Source organism: Oncorhynchus tshawytscha, linkage group LG11 (genome assembly GCF_018296145.1).
Source record: "Oncorhynchus tshawytscha isolate Ot180627B linkage group LG11, Otsh_v2.0, whole genome shotgun sequence".
Classification (NCBI taxonomy): domain Eukaryota; kingdom Metazoa; phylum Chordata; class Actinopteri; order Salmoniformes; family Salmonidae; genus Oncorhynchus; species Oncorhynchus tshawytscha.
This window is the reverse complement of record NC_056439.1, coordinates 31,150,278-31,172,053: the sequence shown is the minus strand read 5'-3', so window position 1 is coordinate 31,172,053 and position 21,776 is coordinate 31,150,278. Positions and strand designations below refer to the sequence as shown.

The following is a 21,776-nucleotide window of genomic DNA, read 5'->3' as shown; positions in this document are numbered from 1 at the left end:
AAACATTTTGCTAAACCTCAACTTCTAAATACTCTCCTGCAACCCGCCTCACCCAATGTAGCTATTTTTTCTAAAGTACTTATATTTACTTCAGTGTGTCAAATCGGAGGGCATGCTGTCCGGATCGGATCCGGATCCCCTCAACTGAAGCTAGCCAGCTAACTACCAGGTATCAGTCAGCAAACCATTGCTAGCGGTCTTCAGCTAACCGGTCATCAGCTAACCTTTAGCTCGGAGAGCTCTCGCCAGTTCGAACAACGCGACTCTAACGAGAGCATAACGGACCTATATATATATATATATATATATATTTTTTTTTAATCCCCGGATTCCCACCGGATTCCCACCGCAAACGGAACATTTTCAGCTGGATCTTCACAACTAGCTAACTAGCTAATTGCAACCCCGGATGATTACTCCTGGCTAGCGTTTCCACCCACTTAGCTTGAAGCCTCTATTACTCCAGTGTTAATCTGCAAAATTGTAATTATTCGCCTACCTCCTCATGCCTTTTGCACACAATGTATATAGACTCCCCTTTTTTTCTACTGTGTTATTGACTCGTTAATTGTTTACTCCATGTGTAACTCTGTGTTGTCTGTTCACACTGCTATGCTTTATCTTGGCCAGGTCGCAGTTGCAAATGAGAACTTGTTCTCAACTAGCCTACCTGGTTAAATAAAGGTGAAATAAAAATAAAATAAATAAAAATGACCCCACCATCTCATGGCCCGAAGATTGAGATTACGGCCTGGGCGCCCGGATGCCGGAAGATCTGCTTTCCCTTACCTTGTGGTTCCACGTCGATTGAGAGTCCTGTGGATGTCCTCCAGGCCGACATCCCGGAGGGTTACCAGGATCTCCGGGTGGTTTTCTCAAAGACTTGCGGCATCTGTCTCCCTCCTCATCGCCCCTGGGAGTGTGCCATCGACCTGCTAACAGACTCTGCACCTCTGCGCAGCCAGATCTAATTGCATTGAGACCTCCCATGCGTCGGCTGGTTTCTTCGTAGCCAAGAAGGAAGGGGGTCTTTGTCGTGTATTGGCTACAGAGGTCTCACTGCTCCGTATGCACCCAAACCAAGTCTCCCCGGAACACACAAGCAGGGAAACTCGTGCCTCAGAGGCCTTGGACCCATCTGTTGATAGATTTTGTCACTGATCTTCCCGTCTGATGGTTTCACCACTGTTATGGTTGTTGTGGACAGATTCTACAAATCCTGCCATTTTATCCCTCTCTATGATCTCCCTACGGCTCTCCAGGTCACCGAGGCACTGTTTCAGCAGGTTTTCCGACACTATGGCCTTCCGGAGGATATCGTCTCCGACTGTGGTCCCCAATTCAAGTCGCATGTATGAAGAGCCTTCATGGAGAAGCTGGGGGTCACAGTTAGTCTCCCATCCAGGTACCGGCCTCAGTCCAATGGGCAGGTGAAGAGGTCCAACCAGGAGCCGGGGAGATTCCTGAGGAGTCCCTGTCAGGACCGGCAGAGGGAGTGGGCCCAGTTTCTTCCCTGGGCGGAATACACCCAGAACTCACTTCATCACTCCTCCACCTGGTTGTCTCCCTTCCAGTGCATCCAAGTCCTCCAGAGGATCAATGAGGTAACTTACCAATTACAGCTTCCCATTTCTCTAATGCTGGTGGTTCCTTGTCCCCTGGCTGATGCTGCCCACTGCCTCCCCTGGACATCGGGGGTAGTCCCGCCTATGCCGTCAAGTCCCTCCTGAACTCCAGACGTTGTGGGGGTCGGCTCCAGTACCTGGTGGACTGGGAGGGGTACAGTCCAGAGGAGCGGTGTTGGGTTCATTACCCACCAGGCAATATTGTTTATGTTTGCATGTTTAGACGCTTTTCTTGTTTTGTATCATTCTTCGTCATTAAACTCACTAAGTGCACTTGCTTCCTGCGTCTACGCTACACCAATTCATATGGAAGCCTCTTCAATGTCTCTTCAACCGTTACCCTCGTTTCAATCCTGTTACGTGACCATTTTGTGAATTTGAGGGAAAGGTCAAGAAATATGAATTTTATGTTTGTTGAACTTTGAAGTGAAGTCATACTTTTGATCAAAAAGGATGAGGCCGCTGACAGTGTCCATTTCATGCGTTAGAATAGCAAGTGTGAGATTTTAAATACATTTAATATTAGCAGTTATTGAATTAGTTTGAGGGACACATGATTCATAGGGAAATGTTGCTTTTATTACAGGTGTCTGAATATGATTATAAAAGAGCTCCATAGTGTCCATAAGAAAACGGGCGATAATAGGGCTTTGATGCCTGAGATGGGAGAATGTTTTCTTGAAGGTTAAATATGCACTTCATATTGTGGGCTGTGCAGAAAAATAATTCATTTAGATAAATGTAAGTCCAAATCGTTCTAGTTTGGTGGAAGGATACAATCATCGATGTGCATGATAATGTACTTGATAATTATCACTTTTATAATTGTTTTCCATTAGAATGAAGTAGTCTACAGAAATTGCATACAAGGCCGTCTTCAAGTCATACCTAACATTTGCATTCATGTGGTATGCTTGGTTACCTAAATGTATGTACCTCTAACACACACACACACACACACACACAATAGTTTCCTGATACATGGTGACAGCTCTCAAGGAGGTACAGGTAACTGTCTGACTCATTGGTCAACAGTGAAGCCATCTGGTAAAGAGTAAACCCACAGGCAGCTCAGCGAAACCCAGGTAGTGCTCTGTCCTCACCTCCTTGTCAGCCACCAACCCAGCTCCATGTCCCTGCTTAGACATTGCCCTCCAGTGGGCATGGTACACTCTTAGACAAAAGACTTCTTCAGATGATCCCACAGAACCCTTTTTGGTTCCAGGTATAACCCTTCTGGGTTCCATGTAGAACACTGTGGAAAGAGTTTTATATGGAACCCAAACATATTCTACCCAGAACCAAAAAGGATTCTTCAAAAGGGTTCTCCTATGGGGACAGCCAAAGAACTGTTTTAGGTTTTAGCACCTTTCTTCTAAGATTGTATCTGACGATTTGCCTCCTCTCTGACCCTAACCACTGCCTTGCCTTTTCCTTTACTGTACTCCACTCAACATCAAGTAGGAAGCCCATGAAACTGTAATGTTTACTCTCCACTCTACCTAGGCTACTGTTGAGGATGATTTCAAGCCCTTGATGACATAATGAAGAGTTTCATTCCAGAAATGTTAAATGAGCTTTTATTGTTTAAAGAAATTCTAAGCGATCGCTGTGTTTTGTTCACTATCTAACCATGGCATGGGGTTGTTTAATGACAGACATAGATTTTTAACAAATAAACTTGACGATTTTATTTCAGAGATTGTTTTTTGATAAATGCTATATCTGCCTCACTCAAGAGAAATAAGTAGTACTGCTAGGTTTTACAGTCAAATGTAACAAATAACTACATTTTTAATAAAGACATTTACAAATTATACATTTGACATTAATATTATATATAAAGTAATTCAACACAGTAATATCAGATCTGTGTGTAAAAATCTTATGTTTGGCATTTTAGTGATTTAGCAGATGCTCCAGAGTGACTTACAGTAAGTGCATTCATCTTAAGACAACCATATTTCAGTCAAATACAGGATATATAATTAATATACAGCATTTTGTAAAACAAACTCATTTTCATACACATCTAAAATCGATGAATAAAAACATCAGAGAACAGCAACATTGTACACACATGTTAACGTACCCAGAAGAAATAATTTCTGATGACAAAACACCAACATTGTACACACATGTTAACATACCCAGAAGAAATCATTTCTGATGACAAAACACCAACATTGGTGGATATATTGTTTTGAAAATAAGCTGCAAATGATTTCCATGTTATGGAAAGTAGCAGCTGTTATATCTGCATTATTTAGTTTTATTATTCTAAATCGATTGAATATTCTATATTAACCCCCTACAAAGATGGGGCTTACTGTGGCCTATATGAATCTACACTGGGGAAGGTTAAGGACGCTCGTTTTGAAGATGAAGAAATAGATGAAATAGCAATAAAAAATACATTACAGGGGTCAGAAGGGAACTCACATGGAGAGTTGTGCAATAGCAAGTATTAATCGCCCTGCATTTTCCAGAGTGCCTCCAGTCGCACACAGACAATTATTTAGAACAATGATTTACAAACATCAGACAGCAATTTATATCCATCATGTTTGGTTGGGATTTTTAACCTCGTCTGCTCTGCACATGATTTATGTGTAATTTTGTTGCAGTGCAGAGCCCAGGTTTCCACAATTTTTATCAGTATTCAAATTAGTGGGAGTTATTGGATGTATGTGGTCAGAACATTTATTTATTTTCCAGACCGCGTGTCCTGATATGTTTTCGAGCATCATTACTTCCAGACAGGTTTTTGCCCCTAGAATATTTCCATTTGGAAGATCTTTATTTGTGCTCAAATCATGAATTACTATACTGCGCTGTAAGATGTGGATGACATGTTTTATTTAACCTTTATTTAACTAGGATGAAGATATTCTACTGTATGAAAGGTTCTTTGGATTCAAAAAACAAACTGTGCAGCCAATCCCAATAATGATTGTTGAGGTGTAAACTAAAGCATCCAAAACACTGGCTGGTCCTGTTCCTCCAGCCCCATGCACCATAATGGGTATCAGAGGTGGTCACACCTGGTGCGGTCATGCAGGGAGGCCTAACAACTCCAGAAGATGACACACATATCTTTGGTAATAGTGCAGTGTGTGTGTGGGCCTGGCTCATGGACGGGAGAACCCAAGCAGAAATGTCATGCTGAAATGTGTGTTAAATTATTCAACCCCCTCCACCTCCAAAATCGAGAGAGGGGGAGGGATGCTAACATACATGCAATCTCAGGGCACTGTGCAAATGTGAGGAGAGAAGGCGGCAGCAACTAGCACTGGGAGGTCATCCATTTTTCATGAGATGGAATAGCAGCAAGGCAAATCCTTTTTAAAAAGGGGGAAAACTGACAGATAGATATCCAAGGACACCATATGGTGCTTTTAGAATGAGTTAGTCCAGAGTATCTGTATCCTTATAGTCAATCCAAATGACCTTGCATCTATTCAGATCATTGAGACGATACGCAAATGACCCAGAATCCACTATTCTTAATCTCGACTGGGTTCGTGAAGTATTAAATCATTTAACCCATGTCAATAATTACTGAGAGATTAACTATTGATGAGCTGTTCCGTGTGTGTGTGTGTGTGTGTGTGTATGTGATAACTGTATAAGGAGGAGGATGTGTCCAGAGAACACACCAGCAGCCTATAGGAGCGGAGGGGTCGTCAAAGGAATCAGGACCTGTCAGATGAAGAGCTCAGAGAGGTGACAGGAGAGGTGATGATGTGAGGTGACCGTATATGTGGTGTACTAAGGTCACTGCACCATTATCCATGACAGCCATGGTGACGATCACCACCATGCTCAAAATTGAATATTTTTTTTAGATAAAAGAGAAACGTCATGTGTTTAGATGCAACCACACCATTTGGATTATCTGTCCATGCATACTGTGGAGCCATTACTGTGGAGCCATTACTGTGGAGCCATTACTGTGACAAACAACAAATCTTTTCAGTGAGAAATATACATTTGTATCTGCCAAGTAAAAAACATTTAATAACAGTCTGCACCTGACTAAATTTACAGTGGTTTGAAGTGTAGCACAACAGTAATACCATACAGGATTTGGTCAATTATACATCTTACACACATACACTGATTGTTCGTCACTCTACAGAATGACAGTATAGATGTGTAACGGGATGTCCTCATGCCTTCTTCACCCGTTTTCCTTTCTTCACTCTGGCTCCCCTATGGCTCGCCAAGTCCTGCTCCACTCGCTGGTGGGGCAACTTCCCAGAGCCCCTCCGTCCCAGCAGCTCCTCTTTCTCCGCCTGGAAGACAGGGGATAGAACACCAGACAACAGACACAATTAGGCCCTCATATCCTGAGTTGGGAAATGGAGGGGGTGATGAAATATCCTGTGGTCATTAATCGTTCCCCGGGGGTTGAGGGAGACTGAAACCACAGGGCTCAGGCACTGATGAAATGTTCCTAATAGAGGCCATTCATCTCAATGTGTCACCTCAACCCAACGAGCTATCTTCATTCAGACTGCCTCTCTCCATACAAACGTCAAGATTTTCAGAAAGATCCACACAAGTTGATCAACAAGCTCAAATCTTCCAGTAATGTCTTTACATCTGTGTGTGGTACCAGTGTCATCCACATTGTTTGTTGAGCATCCCTTTCATTGAACACCGCAACCTTACTTCACCAAAACCAATCTGATCATGAGGTCACATGGGACAAAAACAGTGAAAATGTATAGTAGTCAACCTAATATCCGGCACTCTGTTTATCCATAGCTGCTGTGTTTTAATTGGAGATGTTTGGATATTATGCTACTTAGTATGACTTTTATCATCAATATCTCCTAATCTGCCAATTCATCAAATCCCAACCACTTTGTTCTCTTTGAAATACAGATGTGGGTTGGTCACACAAAGTGAAAAAATTGAATAAAACATGGAATAAATCATATCTTTATAACATCAATCTAAGCAGTGTTTTAACAAGTTAATGTAATGGAATAAATCAGTATCTTTTATGATGGGTGCTAATTTAGAATTCTGCAATATCAGCATTCAATGTGTCAAAGAACATCAACCATTCCCACATCCACCAGTCAGCATCCCAAAGGTATAATTATCAACTACGTCATCATGAATTAACTTTGTGTAATTACATTTCACCTGCCAGGCTCCATATGGTTCCCTTGACTCCAACCAAACAATAAGATAATTACATCCCAATTAAACAATTACATAATTAAATCTCAATTGAACAACTGCCTAATCGTATCAGTGCAGCAACATTGCAGTACACATGCTGTACAGCCACTGCTGACATCATGATGTCAAACGCACCAACTGTTAGATCTGTCAATGCATTAGACAAAAGCCACTTAATACCTTGTTTTAACATACACCCTTTGTCCTGATCTTGTCCTCATTCTGTTTGTGCACACATTTTTAGACGGTTGTAGATAATTAAAGGACACATCGTGAAAGTGTAAAGTATCAGAGGAAGGCCCAAAAAATTGTCAAAACTCCAGGCACCCAATTCATAGATTGTTCTCTCTGCTACCACATTGCGGTACCGGAGCGCCAAGTCTAGGTCCAAAAGTCTCCTTAACAGCATCTACCCCCAAGCCATAAGACTGCTGAACAACTAATCAAATGGCCACCCGAACTATTTACATTGACCCCCCTCTCCATCGGTTTTGTACACTGCTGCTACTCGCTGTTTATTATCTATGCATAGTCACTTTCACCCTTCCTACTGTACATGTACAAATGACCTTGATTAACCTGTACCCCCCACATTGACTTGGTACCGGCACACCCTGTATATAACCTCGTTATTGATATTCTTATTGTGTTACTTTTTATTATATATTTTTTACTTTAGTCTATTTGGTAAATATTTTCTTAATTCTATTTCTTGAACTGCATTGTTGGTTAAGCTCTTGTAAGTATTGTATTTGGCGCATGTGACAAATAACATTTGATTTGATTTGATTTTAAACTGGCAATCTCAGCGCAAGATCAGGACAAAGGACCCATGTAAGCGACAGGTATAAACGGGGCCAGAGAGATAAGAAGGGGGCTGGAGAGATTAGAAGGAGCCAAGAAAGCAGTCTACAACTTTTGTCAGAGAAACACAAAGTGAATGTAGTACCTATAGCATGCATGTCACATCAAAGTAGTCCGGAAATCATTTAGTCATTAGCTCTATTCATTACCAATTCAATGTAACAACAAAGTATTAAGAAATGTTTTATCAAAGCCTGAATACGATTCCACCATGTTTTTATATGACATTACTGAGTCGGATGAGGAAGATGTGTAGGTTGTGACAGGGGGAAGGGAGAAGGAGAGGGTACCTGCTGGGATGGGCTGGCTCTTGGGGGTAGGTATGAGGTCATTCAAATCAGAGACTAAATAAAAACTTCCAAGTTGGGACAACACTGCCCCCCATTGGACAACCATAGCATATTTCCCCCTATACTGACACTCTCTATGTGAGGCCAAATCAAATGTATTTGACACATACACGTGTTTAGCAGATGTTATTGTGGGTCTAGTGAAATAGGGACCACAGAGAGAGAAATTACCTGTACCTGTTTGACCTCCCACTTGTCTCCTCTCTGCTTGGCCGGAGACTCCTGGAAGTTGATCGTACTGTGGGAGTAGGGTTGCCCTGGGACGAGAGAGGCCCTCTTTTCTGTAGATAAAGAGAGAGGGAACAGGGAGAACAGGAAAGGATTCAAACTAGATCCCTCAGAGGTGTTACAGCTGTCATGGTGTAACATTAAAACCTCACAGAGACCTCGTATGTCAATATGGCCAAGCCACTTGAACGGTCTCTGCCACTTCCTCATTGGCATGCTAACAAACGCACCTCATTTTCTGAGAAGCACGAAAAAAATATCAAGATCACCTGCTTTCTGAAACTATTGATTTTATTTCACAAACAGAGCTTTAATTAAATGTCACATTTGGCCCCTGCTGTGTGTTGGTCTCCTAAGCCCTGGTCCCAGTGATGAGGTAGGGAATTAGTGTGGTGTGTGGGGCTGTGAGGCGTGGTTCCCCCAGGCCCAGCAGAGCTCCATCTGCTCTGGGTAACATCAGTGGAAGGCCCCTACCACGGAGAGCAGGGGGTGGTGGTCACAGATGAGTAACTGTGGCAAGGTTGAGCAAGTACAAGTCTGACACTACAGTGCACCCCCTCCTCTCTGTGCGGTACCTGGGTCCCATTCCGGACATAGACTCCCCACTGGGTGACAGCAACAGGCCAACTATCTCACACAACACCACAACACCACAACACCACCACACCACACACCACACACCACACACACACACTCTATCCAGCCAGCCAGCCAGCCAGCCAGCCAGCCAGCCAGCCAGCCAGCCAGCCAGCCAGCCAGCCAGCCAGCCAGCCAGCCAGCCGCTGTTTCTAATGCTCCATCAATGTAAAGTTCCAAAAGAAAAGGCTCTCTCAACGTTCCCCGTCACAATGACAAAGGGAGATGATATTAGAGGCTATACTATATTAAGTAATAATATTAATATTGTTATACAGGCAAATCGGCGCAAAATTACCAACTTTGTTAGCTGTGACACTAAATGGGTTTTCTAAACGCAAGATAGAGTAGCTTGTCATTTCTATGCAACACACACACACAGACACACACAGACACACACAGACACACACAGACACACACAGACACACACAGACACACAGAGACACACACAGACACACAGACACACAGACACACAGACACACAGACACAGACACACACACATTACCTCGTGAGATCGTGGACACCTGCTCTATGGCAGGGAGTAGGCCAGTGGATGCCCTCCGGGTCTCCAGGGCTTGTTTCCACCAGCTGCCCAGCTTACAGTGGCCTAGCCTATCCTCTGGGGTGCTTCTGAAGCATGATGCATCCTCCTTGTGCGAGGCCTTCCCCCCTCCAGGTAACCTATCCCTGGATGTCTCTAGGGCTGAGGAGGGGCTGAGCTGGGGGGTGCGGCTGGGGCTAGTCCTAGGGGACAGAGACACCCCAGGAACCTGTAGCTGTCTGGAGCGTGCGGACCTCCGCAGGGGGATGAGCAGAGAGGAGTCCTGGAGAGAGAAGGGCCTGATGTACCTCCCAGAAGCCCCACTGTCTTGCTCCCCCTCCAGGGTAGAGCCTCTCTCTGTCTCTGGGCCACTGGAGCGTGTGTCTCCCAGCTCCTCCAGGAAGCAGAAGGTCTGGTGGAGCTCAGAGAGCAGATCCTGGGTGGTCTCAGTGAGTGCACAGGAGGTCAGGATCTCCGGTTGGTCCACTGCATCCTGGGAGTCCCGGCGGAAACATTCCACTGAATCCTCAAGCGGTGGAGGGTCGAATGCCCTCTGAACAAACACAGACATACAGAAACCCAGTTGAGTTGGCAAATACTGTAGGTTGTCTGCATAGTATGTACAGTATGTATGTAATTGGACAGTAGAGAGGTCTGTCACCTGTAAGGGCTCCAGCTCCAGGAAGCAGTGAGATGAGGCAGCAACAGCCCCAGAGAAGGTGGAGGTCTGGGAGCGGATGTTCCCTGATTTGTCCCCTCCAGGCATGATGCTCCACACGCCACTCACACTTGGTGCATGCATGATTTTGTCAGTAACCTCCTTGTAGTAGTCCATTTTCTCTGGATTAACATGAACAAAAGCAGTTAGTTAAAGGGACAATTATTGAATTATTTCTCAGTCAAATCATACAGTAGATATAGTGAAAACACAGCCGCAACACAGAATGTATTAACAGTTGAAACACACCATAGTCAGGTGTCAGGAAGTTGTGACTCTCCACTTGGATCTCAGATACAGAGGGCACTGATTGGTTGTCCTCATTACTGTAGAACTGAGGATGGAGGTTCAGTCTGCTCAGACTATGCCTGACAAACAAATGATCACATAAAGAACATGTCCTTTATCTTATTGTACTGCATAACACAATGCTGGCCACAGCAAAGAGTGGAATTATGGTCTGTTAATGAAATTATAAAGTAAACATTGAGGATTGAGAAGGGTCACCTTCTGTCTAACGTTACATCTACAGGAGGAACTGCCTCCTCTTCCACATTGAAGATGTCATCTCCTGGTATATCACAGGTCATTATGTCCTCCACTCCCCCTAAAGGAAACAGAAAACACCTTTTTCCCCCTTTTTTTTCACCTTTATTTAACTAGGCAAGTCAGTTAAGAACAAATTCTTATTTTCAATGACGGCCTAGGAACAGTGGGTTAACTGCCCGTTCAGGGGCAGAACGACAGATTTGTACCTTGTCAGCTCAGGGGTTTGAACTGGCAACCTTCCGGTTACTAGTCCAACGCTCTAACCACTAGGCTACCCTGTCGCCCCACTTTCAACAACAGATGACCAGAACATGGATTTCCGCTGGGTTAATACTCAAGAACATTACTTCAAAAGGAGCCGACAACTTAAATGTTGAGTATAAAACACCTCTAGTCTGTGCATCTGAACTCACACTCAGTGGAGAACACCAGCTCCTCCACCTCCATGCTGTCTTTACTGAGGCTGTTGAAGGAGACAGGGTCTGTGGCACCCTCTAGTGTCAGAGTCCGGTCAGGGTAGTCTGGGAGGAGTATGTCTGCTGGGGGGGAAGGGCTGTCACCCTGACTGTTCTGGCACCGTCCTCTATCACTGAGCAGGGATGAGATCCGCTGTAGCATTACTGTGCTCCCATACACATATGGGATGCCCGGTCTCAGGCAGGGCAGTGAGGGGGAAGATGTGAAAGAGAACATAGATTCAGAGGTCTCCTTGGACAGGGATTGAGAGGAGAGATGTGCCGGGGTCCAGGGTTTCTCCTGCATTGAGACAAGGAAATTCATTATTTTCATATTCATCATTGCCAAAGTATTATTCCTCAGCACACTCACTCTCAGACAGAGCCACAGTAGTAAAGTACCGCAGCTATAAGAGGCAGGTCATGATCAGGTGGCTCTGTGTCTCCCTGCTCTCCCAGCCTGTCAGTCATCATACCCACTGGGGAGGGTCTAGGGAGGTGGTGCCTAAGGGCCTGGATGGTCAGACTCAGGTTCCGACAGCTCCCTCTCCTCTCTTGGTGCTCCCCTGGCCATGTCACCTCCTCACTGGGCCAGGGAAAAACGGATTATACCAAACACACACTGACTTTGGGTAGTTTTGTAAACAACATTTTAGTCATTTTGTATTGAATAATGTACCTTGCTGTTGGCTGGGGTTGTCTCAGTTCAACCATAGATTCCCTGAGGAGTCTGATGAAATCCTCTGAAGAGAGTGTGTTGATGTTCTGAGACTGATACAGCAGGGCAGATAACGGATGAATGGGACCCCCTGCAGTTCACAACATTTCACTGACTTTCAGAATACTTGACAGTGATGATATTTCTCAAATCAGTATGAGTCACAATCAGTGATCCATACCTGGCTCTTTCACTGCCATAGAGATCCCTGTGGTCCTCCTACGCTGAGGAAGCCCCTCTACTCCACACTGACCTTCAGCCTCTTCCGACTGAGTAGTACAGTGGCCCACATCCTAATAAAGGTACCGTTTTTCAATAGAAATGTGATTACTGACAACAAGCAATCTGCATGTACATGCCTAAGTATTTACATGTCTTATGATAGTTTTACAAAGAGGTTCACCTTCCATATTGCTTCCATGCAGTCGGAAGCCGCCACACATAGGCCAAGCCTCTCACATCCATGGAGGAAGTACCTGACCATGTCGTTACTTCCTGTGTGACCTTTCTTCAGGAGGGCCCAGGCATCTGAGACATGGCTTAGGGGCAGAGAAAACAAGATGTAATATGAAAACCGTGAGCCATACAGAGCCAGAGTACATGGTATACATACAGTAGTCCATTTGGTATAGCACATGCTAGTGTATTTAGCCCTACCTGTTCTGTAGGAGTACGTCCACACAGAGCTTCAGGTCGTGGGGGGTGTCTGTGGCTAGTCTGGTCCAGTAGATGTACTTCAGCGCCAAGCGGAGCTGCTTTCTCCTCAGCAGGCTGTGGATGATGCAGTGGTGCTGCCAGGAGAACCAGGGTGGTTCAGACCTGGGGCTCAGCAGCAGCTCCATGGAGCCCTACACAGAGGCAATGACAGCCATAGGAAAATCTGTCGGCTCTGTTGAGCCCTGCTAAATCCAGGAAGACATACACATCGATAGACTAAACGTTATAGTGAGAGCAAAGGTACCAATAAGTGTCCATGGTCGAGGAGCCAGAAGGCCCGGATCTGCTGGGAGAAGCTGGGAGGGATGATGAAGGCGTGGCAAAAGGACTGCAGGAGGTCATCTTTGCACTGCAGGAAATGTGCCATGTCCAGGATGAAGTACATGAGCTGTGCACAGGCTGTGTTAAGTGTAGTGTACATAATCAAGAATACTGTATATTCAGTTCAGTTCACATGACAGTCATATTAACACAGTCATATCTTTGAGGACACTTTATGGATTCTCCATGTTCGGATACAATGGCCTGAACAGACATGTTGTTGATGCGAGGCACCAGCACCAGCTTCAGAAGAGCCTGCAGGTTAGGGGGTGGATAGCCCTGGTCTGTGCAGTCCTCAGAAATCCATATGGGCCCATGTTGTTGGTCCATCTGAGCCACCATACCCTGGATCAGTGAATTCCACCTTTCCCGTCCCTCCTCCTCCCATCTAATCAAATAAAGAGAATAGATTTTTAAAAGATTGATCAGGGAGTAAAGGAAGAAGACAGAAATAGAGCAAGAGAGACCTATCAGTGATTTAAGAGTTACCCAAGAGTGTGGAGGGAAGCCCTGCGGTGGTTCTGATCCATCTCTCTCCACATCTGATAGATCCGCTTCATTTCTTGAGCCTCTGCGAGGAGGAGAGGACAAGTCAGTGTACCTATAAATACTAGACCATGGATCATCAACTAGATTCAGACGCAGGACAATTTTTTCTGGAGCGGATGGGGGCCGGAAACAAAATGACAAATAATTTGTAGACTGGAAATTGACCACAAGAAGCCAAAACAGATATGTTTGACTAAGACAAACCATTTCAAACCTTGCTTACATTTGTATACGATCACGCTTTTCCTCTATTAATCATGGGAATATTTGGGAACAGATTTCTTTTTAAAAAATCACTTGGAGCTGATTTTCCTGGTGTTTTTACAGCCTTATGTATAATTCTTTTTTTTTTTAAATAAGAAAACTTGGGGGCCAAATAAAACAACCCGCGGGAGAAATTTGGCCCGCAGGCCGCCAGTTGGGGAACCCTGCACTAGACTAACCTTAACTTCAACCCTAACACTACAACATACAACACTTGTTACATTGTACTTATAAGAATAGTTACACAGTAGTAACAACTCTGTGATGCAAAGAGTGACCGTTTGTACAGTTTGACTGTTTGTCCTGCTATAACGTTAACGTATGCATCCTTACCAGGATACTTGGGCAGGAGTCCGGTGATGCCCCACCACTGTACAAGCCGACCCAGCCAGATGTGTTGCTTCAGAGCTCTGTGTATCCGATTCCAGTAGTCCTGCCTCACAGCTGAGGATCCACACCCGGCCCTGCAGACCACACATGGGATCCCCAATCCTACATACAGATGGAGGACAGACAGTCACCATTCAATCATGATCAGAAAACAGCTCTCTTGATAGAAACTACAATTCCAATCCTATTTTTACCTATACTGTTACAACCATACCAAATGCTAGCACTAGGTGTCAAGGTAAGATCATTGTATTAAACAAACTAGCCAGTTGATATCATTCATGCAACAATATGACCATTGTGAGAGGGGGGCCAGGGTTTGAATACTACTGCACCATGCCAGAAGTGTGTCAGGCCGCTCTGCCTCCTCCCCCACTGGGCCAGGGTAAGCAGGTTCCTCAGCCGCTGCAGCAGCAGGTGCACCCTGGTGAAGCAGCTGTGGTCCAGGAACATCCACAGGCCCTGGCAACGGCTGAAGCCTAGAAACAGGGGAGAGGAGGAGAGAGGGGGACCCAGAGAGAGGGGACAGTAGAAGACCTTTGTAATAAAGCTGTGGAAAGAGCTGGGATCGATAGCCTTTGGCTCTGTTTGGGATAGCTGGTGCTGTGGTGCATCTCTCCTTACAAAGGGTGAGTAACTCCTTCTTTGAAACTTCAGCCGTCCTCTGGACCCAGCTGCTGAAAGTAGCAAGGCTGGCCTCCACATCAGCATTTCCCACTGAGAGACAAACAAATTAATGGAATGAGACAAATTCATGCAATTACATAACGGGTCATAATAAAAAGCAGCATGAACTGAGAAGAAATGTTACTAATGATCACATATTATAATCATCGAATCATTACAGTATGTTAAAGTATCCAACCATTCTTAGACACAGTAAGTGGCTGTAAGTACTGTATGCTGCATGTGATTTTAATCTTGCCAGTCCAGTGATCTGACCTTCAGCTGAAAGGCTGCATATCCAGCGCAGGATGGCCCTCACGTTGTTGCTAGCCAAGGCCTGTGTCCACTGATCCTCCGTGTCCATCATAGTCCTGCTGTTGCACCCTCTCACACCCTGAGAATGTTAACAGTGAATGTACCAAACACATACAGTGCATTCGGAAAGTATTCAGACCTTTTGACTTTTTCCACATTTTGTGACGTTACAGCCTTATTCTAAAATTAATTAAATCGTTTTTTCCCCTCATCAATCTACACATAATACCTCATAATGACAAAGCAAAAACAGGTCTAAAAAATGTTTTGCAAAAAAAAAATACAAATACAAATGAAATATCTCATTTACGTAAACATTCAGACCTTTTACACAGTACTTTGTTGAAACACCTTTGGCAGCGATTACAGCCTCAAGTCTTCTTGGGTATGTCGCTACAAGCTTGGCACACCTTTATTTGGGGAGTTTCTCCCGTTCTTCTCTGCAGATCCTCTCAAGCTCTATCAGGTTGGATGGGGAGCATCGCTGCACCGCTATTTTCAGGTCTCTCCAGAGATGTTCAATCGGGTTCAAGTCCTGGCTCTGGCTGGGCCATTCGAGGATATTCAGAGACTTGTCCCGAAGCCACTCATGTTTTGTCTTGACTGTGTGCTTAGGGTCGTTGCCCTGTTAGAAGGTGAACATTTGCCCCAATCTGAGGTCCTGAGTGCTCTGTAGCAGGTATTCATCAAGGATCCCTCTCCACTTTGCTCTGTTCATCTTTCCCTCGATCCTGACTAGTCTCCCAGTCCCTACTGCTGAAAAACATCCCCACAGCATGATGCTGTCACCACCATGCTTCACCTTAGGGATGGTGACAGGTTTCCTCCAGACGTGACACTTGGCATTCAGGCCAAAGAGTTCAATCTTGGTTTCATTAGACCAGAGAATCTGGTCCATTAGGTGCCTTTTAGCAAACTCCAAGCGTGCTGTCATGTGCCTTTTACTGTGGAGTGGCTTCTGTCTGGCCACTCTACCATAAATGCCTGATTGGTGGAGTGCTGCAGAGATGCTTGTCCTTGGTCACCTCAATGACCCTTCTCCAGCAGTTGTTCAGTTTGGCTGGGCGGACGGCTCTAGGAAGTGTCTTGGTGGTTCGAAACCTCTTCCATTTAAGAATGATGGAGGCCACTGTGTTCTTGGGAACCTTACATTCGGCAGAAATGTTTTGGTACTCTTCCCCAGATATGTGCTTCGACACAATCCTGTCTCGGAGCTCTACGGACAATTCCTTCGACCTCATGGCTTGGTATTTGCTCTGACATGCACTGTCAACTGTGGGACTTTATATAGACTGGTTTGTGCCTTTCCAAATCATGTTCAATCATTTAAATTTACCAGAAGTGGACTTCAATCAAGATGTGGAAATATCTCAAGGATGATCAAGGGAAACAGGATGCACCTGAGCTCAATTTCGAGTGTCATAGCATTAGGTCTGAATATTGTTTAAGTTTTTTATTTTTTATAAATTAGCAAAAATGTCTAAAAACCTGCTTTCGCTTTGTCATTATGGGGTATTGTGTGTAGATTGATGAGGGGAAAAAATGTGATCAATTTTACAGTAAGTCTGTAACATAACAAAATGTGGAAAAAGTCAAGGGGTCTGAAAAAAATCCTGAATGCACTGTAAATCATTGTTTTAAAAGAGAACATGTTCTCAAATCCCTCAAAGTCTGGTCAAATTAAGGTTCTGGATGAAAAACTTTATGTACAAATTCACAGCTACGGTACAACATACTGGGGGTGAAGTCAATCAGACAGTGCAGTCATGCGATCCTTCTCTGTTGTAATTCGTACACACAGTGGCTACACATCAATGTAATCTCTTTTTCAATAGGCCATTACTGAACATAATCCCTCATATCCATAGATGGTTTTAATCCCATTCCAAAGGAAATGCATTAAATAAATTAACATTAAGTCATGTTGCTGTATTAACACTGGAACTACAAACCACAAGCATCAGAGAGGATAATTGGTTTTTAGATCAAATACAATACTGCATAGGATATAACATCCTTTACAGAATTGAAGGCCAATGTTATGTGTATGGCTTTAAGAATGTAGTTAACTTGCAGTGCCGTAAAGCCTAGAGGGCTGCTATCCTTGATATTTCCAATAAGATGGAATCACAGTATGAGAGTATACTGCAAGTGACAGCCATTTCACTGAAGAACCATGATTGACTAAACTGGGAACTCCAGAACTTACCTGCCACATTGGTCCGGTGCTCCTGGGATCGCTGTGGATGTGCTGACTGGGCCAGTGTGTGTCCACAGTGGAACTCTCCTCCTACACAAGCTCCTTTGGGACATGGTAATCCAGTAATCTCGATCTCATTGGCTGATTGGCTGTGTGGATGCGTATGGACGTGTGTGTGAGAGGGAGAGAAAAAAAAGAGCTCAGGAATGGGAAAGAGTGTGGGGGGCTGGTGAAAGTGATTTGTGGCAAATACAATAACACCATGAGGATAATGGAGTCTGTATTAAGATATCTGGAGCTTTCAATACTCATTCTTGACTCTTTCTTGGGCCATTTACTTTCCGCTGACACATGCATAGTGTCATCAAAGCACCAGAGGGCAGCACAAACTTTGTTAATTGTATCACATTAGGACAAACTATCAAACAATCTGACACATTATCAAACAATCTGACACATTATCAAACAATCTGACACATTATCAAACAATCTGACACATTTTCCGTATTTTCTTGTAAACATAATATTGTCCTCATAACAAAATTGATTTAAACTTGATATATTGCCTTACTTGGCCTCATCCTGTTGACTTGGAGACTAAGACTCAAAGGAGAGCTGACTGGACACAAACGTACAAACACCCAAACACGCCTTTGGCCATTACAACTCTTTGTGGTGCTGCAGTCAGATTTGCGCAGGTGGCAGAAGGTACGTCCAAATCCTACAGGGCAGATTAGAGGGAATTATTAGGAGGGTTAGGGGGCTTGGCCAGCAAACTGGACTCACTCTGACGCTGCCACAGGCTGGTGTCTGTTACTCCACCGGAGTCACTACGGCTAAACTACCTCCAGGCCAAACCTTAAGATGACTGTCACTGAAGAGAAAAACAAACAGTGATGGGAGCCAGATCAGACATATAACAAACTCAGCAAAAAACCAAACGTCAACTGCATTTATTTTCAGCAAACTTTAACATGTGTAAATATTTGTGTGAACATAAGATTCAACAACTGAGACATAAACTGAACAAGTTCCACAGACATGTGACTAACCTTAATTGAATAATGTGTCCCTGAACAAAGGGGGAGGGGGGGTCAAAATCAAAAGTAACAGTCAGTATCTGGTGTGGCCACCAGCTGCATTAAGTACTGAAGTGCATCTCCTCCTCATGGACTGCACCAGATTTGCTAGCTCTTGCCGTGAGATGTTACCCCACTCTTCCACCAGGACACTCCCAGACATTTCTGGGGGGAATGGCCCTAGCCCTCACCCACCGATCCAACAGGTCCCAGACGTGCTCAATGGGATTGAGATCCGGGCTCTTCGCTGGCCATGGCAGAATAATGACATTCCTGTCTTGCAGGAAATCACGCACAGAACGAGCTGTATGGCTGGTGGCATTGTCATGCTGGAGCGTCATGTCAGGATGAGCCTGCAGGAAGGGTTCCACATGAACTAGAAGCACAAGCATTTCGCTACACTCGCATTAACATCTGCTAACCATGTGTATGTGACAAATAAAATTGGATTTGATTTGACATGAGGGAGGACAATGTCTTCCCTGTAATGCACATCATTGAGATTGCCTGCAATGACAACAGGCTCAGTCCGATGATGCTGTGACACACCGCCCCCAGACCATGACGGACCCTCAGCCTCCAAATGCGAATCCGACAATCACCACTGGTGAGACAAAACCGCGACTCGTCAGTGAAGAGCACTTTTTGCCAGTCCTGTCTGGTCAAGCGACGGTGGGTTTGTGCCCATAGGCGACGTTGTTGCCGGTGATGTCTGGTGAGGACCTGCCATACAACAGGCCTACAAGCCCTCAGTCCAGCCTCTCTCAGCCTATTGCAAGCACTGATGGATGGATTGTGTGTTCATTGTGTAACTTGAGCAGTTGTTGTTACCATCCTGTACCTGTCCCGCAGGTGTGATGTTCGGATGTACCGATCCTGTGCAGGTGTTGTTACACGTGGTCTGCCACTGTGAGGACGATCAGCTGTCCATTCTGCCTCCCTGTAACTCTGTTTTAGGCGTCTCACGGTATGTACATTTCAATTAATTGCCCTGGCCACATCTGCAGTCCTCATGCCTCCTTGCATCATGCCTAAGGCACATTCACGTAGATGAGCAGGGACCCTGGGCATCTTTCTTTTGGTGTTTTTCAGAGTCAGTAGAAAGGCCTCTTTAGTGTCCTAAGTTTTCATAACTGTGACCTTAATTGCATACCGTCTGTAAGCTGTTAGTGTCTTAACGACCATTCCACAGGTGCATGTTCATTAATTGTTTATGGTTCATTGAACAAGCATGGGAAACAGTGTTTAAACCTTTAACAATGAAGATCTGTGAAGTTAATTGGATTTTTACAAATTATCTGTGAAAGACAGGGTCCTGAAAGAGGGGCATTTATGAATCCTGCAGAGATAAGGTAGGTCCTTCTGTATGGTGCTCTCTCCTGATATCCCCAGTCTGTAGGGATGACCTGTGACTGTGTTCAAGACAGACAGCTTAAGCATGGGGTTTCTCTATTTGAACTCTGTATTGATAAAGGTGAATGGGGCATCACATCGCTATGTGAAACCTCTGAGGTTGTAAACAAAATGATTGAGACATCAGATGCTATAAAACCATATTTGTAGACTATTATATTTGTAGTTTATTGTATTCTATTTCTTCTGAATAATTGCTTAGCAAATTAGCTTGGACAAGCTTGCCCAAGTGCTGTGGATCCTCAACTGGGTTTCCGTGGTGACTCTGTTCAGTTTGGGAATCTTCCTGAAGGTGGAGATCAACAAGCTGATGGCAGAGGGACCTCCACTACATCCCCAACATGCTCATTGCAACATGCCTGGAAGCTGCTGATGCTACCATACATCATCTGCACCTTCTTCTTCACCTTCTGCATCCTGGTGGGGGCGCTCATGTGCTACGGCATGTGAAGTGAGCTGGACGAGGCTCTGAACCTGGGGCTGGGGGACGCCATTCGCTACTATAAAGAAACAAACACACCAGGGCAGGCCGCTGCTTTCTGAAGCACACTGTGGACCTGCTACAGATCGAGTTCCAGGCCCTACTTGAGAACTATACCTACATCATGCAGTCCAGCGGCCTCACCATCTGGCTGTTTGACGTGAGCATAGCAGTATCCTTATAAACGGTGATGTGGTTTCCATAGAAGTATATGGTACCTGCAAGAGACTCATAGTTAAAATCTAATCAAATTATCACATGTGCAGAAAACACAACTGGTGTAGACTTTACAGGGAAACCTTTCCAAGGTTTATACAAAAGATGCAGCATTTAAAAGGTGATAACACAAAATAAACTAGTAACTAACACTCAATGTCTAGTTTTGATTTACATTTGGTTGAGTTGTCAAGTGAATTCAACGTGAAATCAACCAAAAATGTCACCCTGTCAATGGATTTAGGTTAAAATTTGGGTTGAAAAAAAAGACAAAATTCCCTTACCTTGATGGGTTTTTGCAAATCCAACCACATGGAATTTGGGGGTTGAAATGACATGGAAACAATGTTGATTCAACCAGTTTTTGCCATATGGGTTTATTTAGACTCAGCAAACCAGTAATTATAAAGAACTTACTCAACATTGCAGTATTCTGCTTATGACACTCATTGCAGGGAAGTTATCTGGGCTTCTGGTCCATCTCCCATGCCATTTCTCCTCAGCTTGATTAGTAGAATTGTTTATTCACTTTGTATGCTCCCTAATCCCACACTATATCTCTGTTGTGATATTGGCTCTGGGTTATTCATGCTCAGTTTTGTGTGTGGCACACCCCTTGCCGTCTACTGGTTTACATGGGACTGTCCCAAAATACACATCCCAAACCTACAGCTACTTTTGGGAACCACATATTTTACTCTGGTCTACTATAAATGATAAACAAATGTTATATGTACAGTATCTTACATGGTCTAAGGATTACCTCAGTAATGTTTGTTTCCTGTTGTAACTGTCGGTGCTGGCGGGGGTGCGTTACCTCCAGACATCCATAGAGAACGTGCTGAGATTGGCGAGATCCATGCCCACGAGTCAGACGGCTGGCTCCTGGAAAACAGCTTTCTGGAGACAGCCCATTCCAACTTCAATATCATAAAGAGCCTGGAAAAGTGCAAACAGATTGACACAGCCAACAATGGTGACCCCAACATCGATGTCCCCTCCACAGCCCACTATGGACCAGGCAACGCGCCCTCAAAGCAGATACCTGTGGCCAGATGACCCCTGCTCCAACACTTACCTTGAAGATTCCACTCCACAGGGTCCTAACAAGGTGAACGACCAGGCAATACACATCAAGTCAGTTTGTCCAAAGGACAGGAAGTGCCTCGAGCAATAAAAGCGACATAAATGCTTGCCTGAAAGAAACATTGTGGCAGCATATGACTGGCTAACATTATTTTGCAAACCAAGCATTGTTCGTAAGAGGGAGGATTATCATTAC

General features: G+C 44.5%; 1 protein-coding gene and 1 pseudogene across 2 annotated transcripts; one reads left to right on the top strand and one right to left on the bottom strand.

Annotated features, from left to right (window-relative positions):
* Nucleotides 1–3,208: 3,208 nt before the first annotated feature.
* Nucleotides 3,209–17,447, bottom strand: LOC112233208. 2 transcript variants are annotated; one of them, XM_024400662.2, is made up of 20 exons: nucleotides 17,315–17,447; nucleotides 15,067–15,184; nucleotides 14,749–14,841; nucleotides 14,460–14,603; nucleotides 14,068–14,226; nucleotides 13,411–13,492; nucleotides 13,120–13,309; nucleotides 12,845–12,988; nucleotides 12,541–12,731; nucleotides 12,287–12,422; nucleotides 12,065–12,176; nucleotides 11,845–11,974; nucleotides 11,568–11,751; nucleotides 11,124–11,466; nucleotides 10,669–10,768; nucleotides 10,411–10,529; nucleotides 10,105–10,283; nucleotides 9,408–9,996; nucleotides 8,210–8,319; nucleotides 3,209–5,923 (listed from the first exon to the last, which is right to left on the bottom strand). In XM_024400662.2, exons 1-20 carry the CDS (start codon nucleotides 17,321–17,323, stop codon nucleotides 5,798–5,800), a joined length of 3,258 nt encoding a protein of 1,085 aa, XP_024256430.1. In that variant the 5' UTR covers nucleotides 17,324–17,447; the 3' UTR covers nucleotides 3,209–5,797. The 2 variants fall into 2 exon arrangements, with proteins under 2 accessions (XP_024256430.1, XP_024256431.1); XM_024400663.2 differs by having other exon boundaries at nucleotides 8,216–8,319.
* A 1,520-nt stretch (nucleotides 17,448–18,967) lies between these two features.
* On the top strand, nucleotides 18,968–21,553 carry LOC112262166 (annotated as a pseudogene).
* The last annotated feature ends 223 nt before the right edge of the window (nucleotides 21,554–21,776 follow it).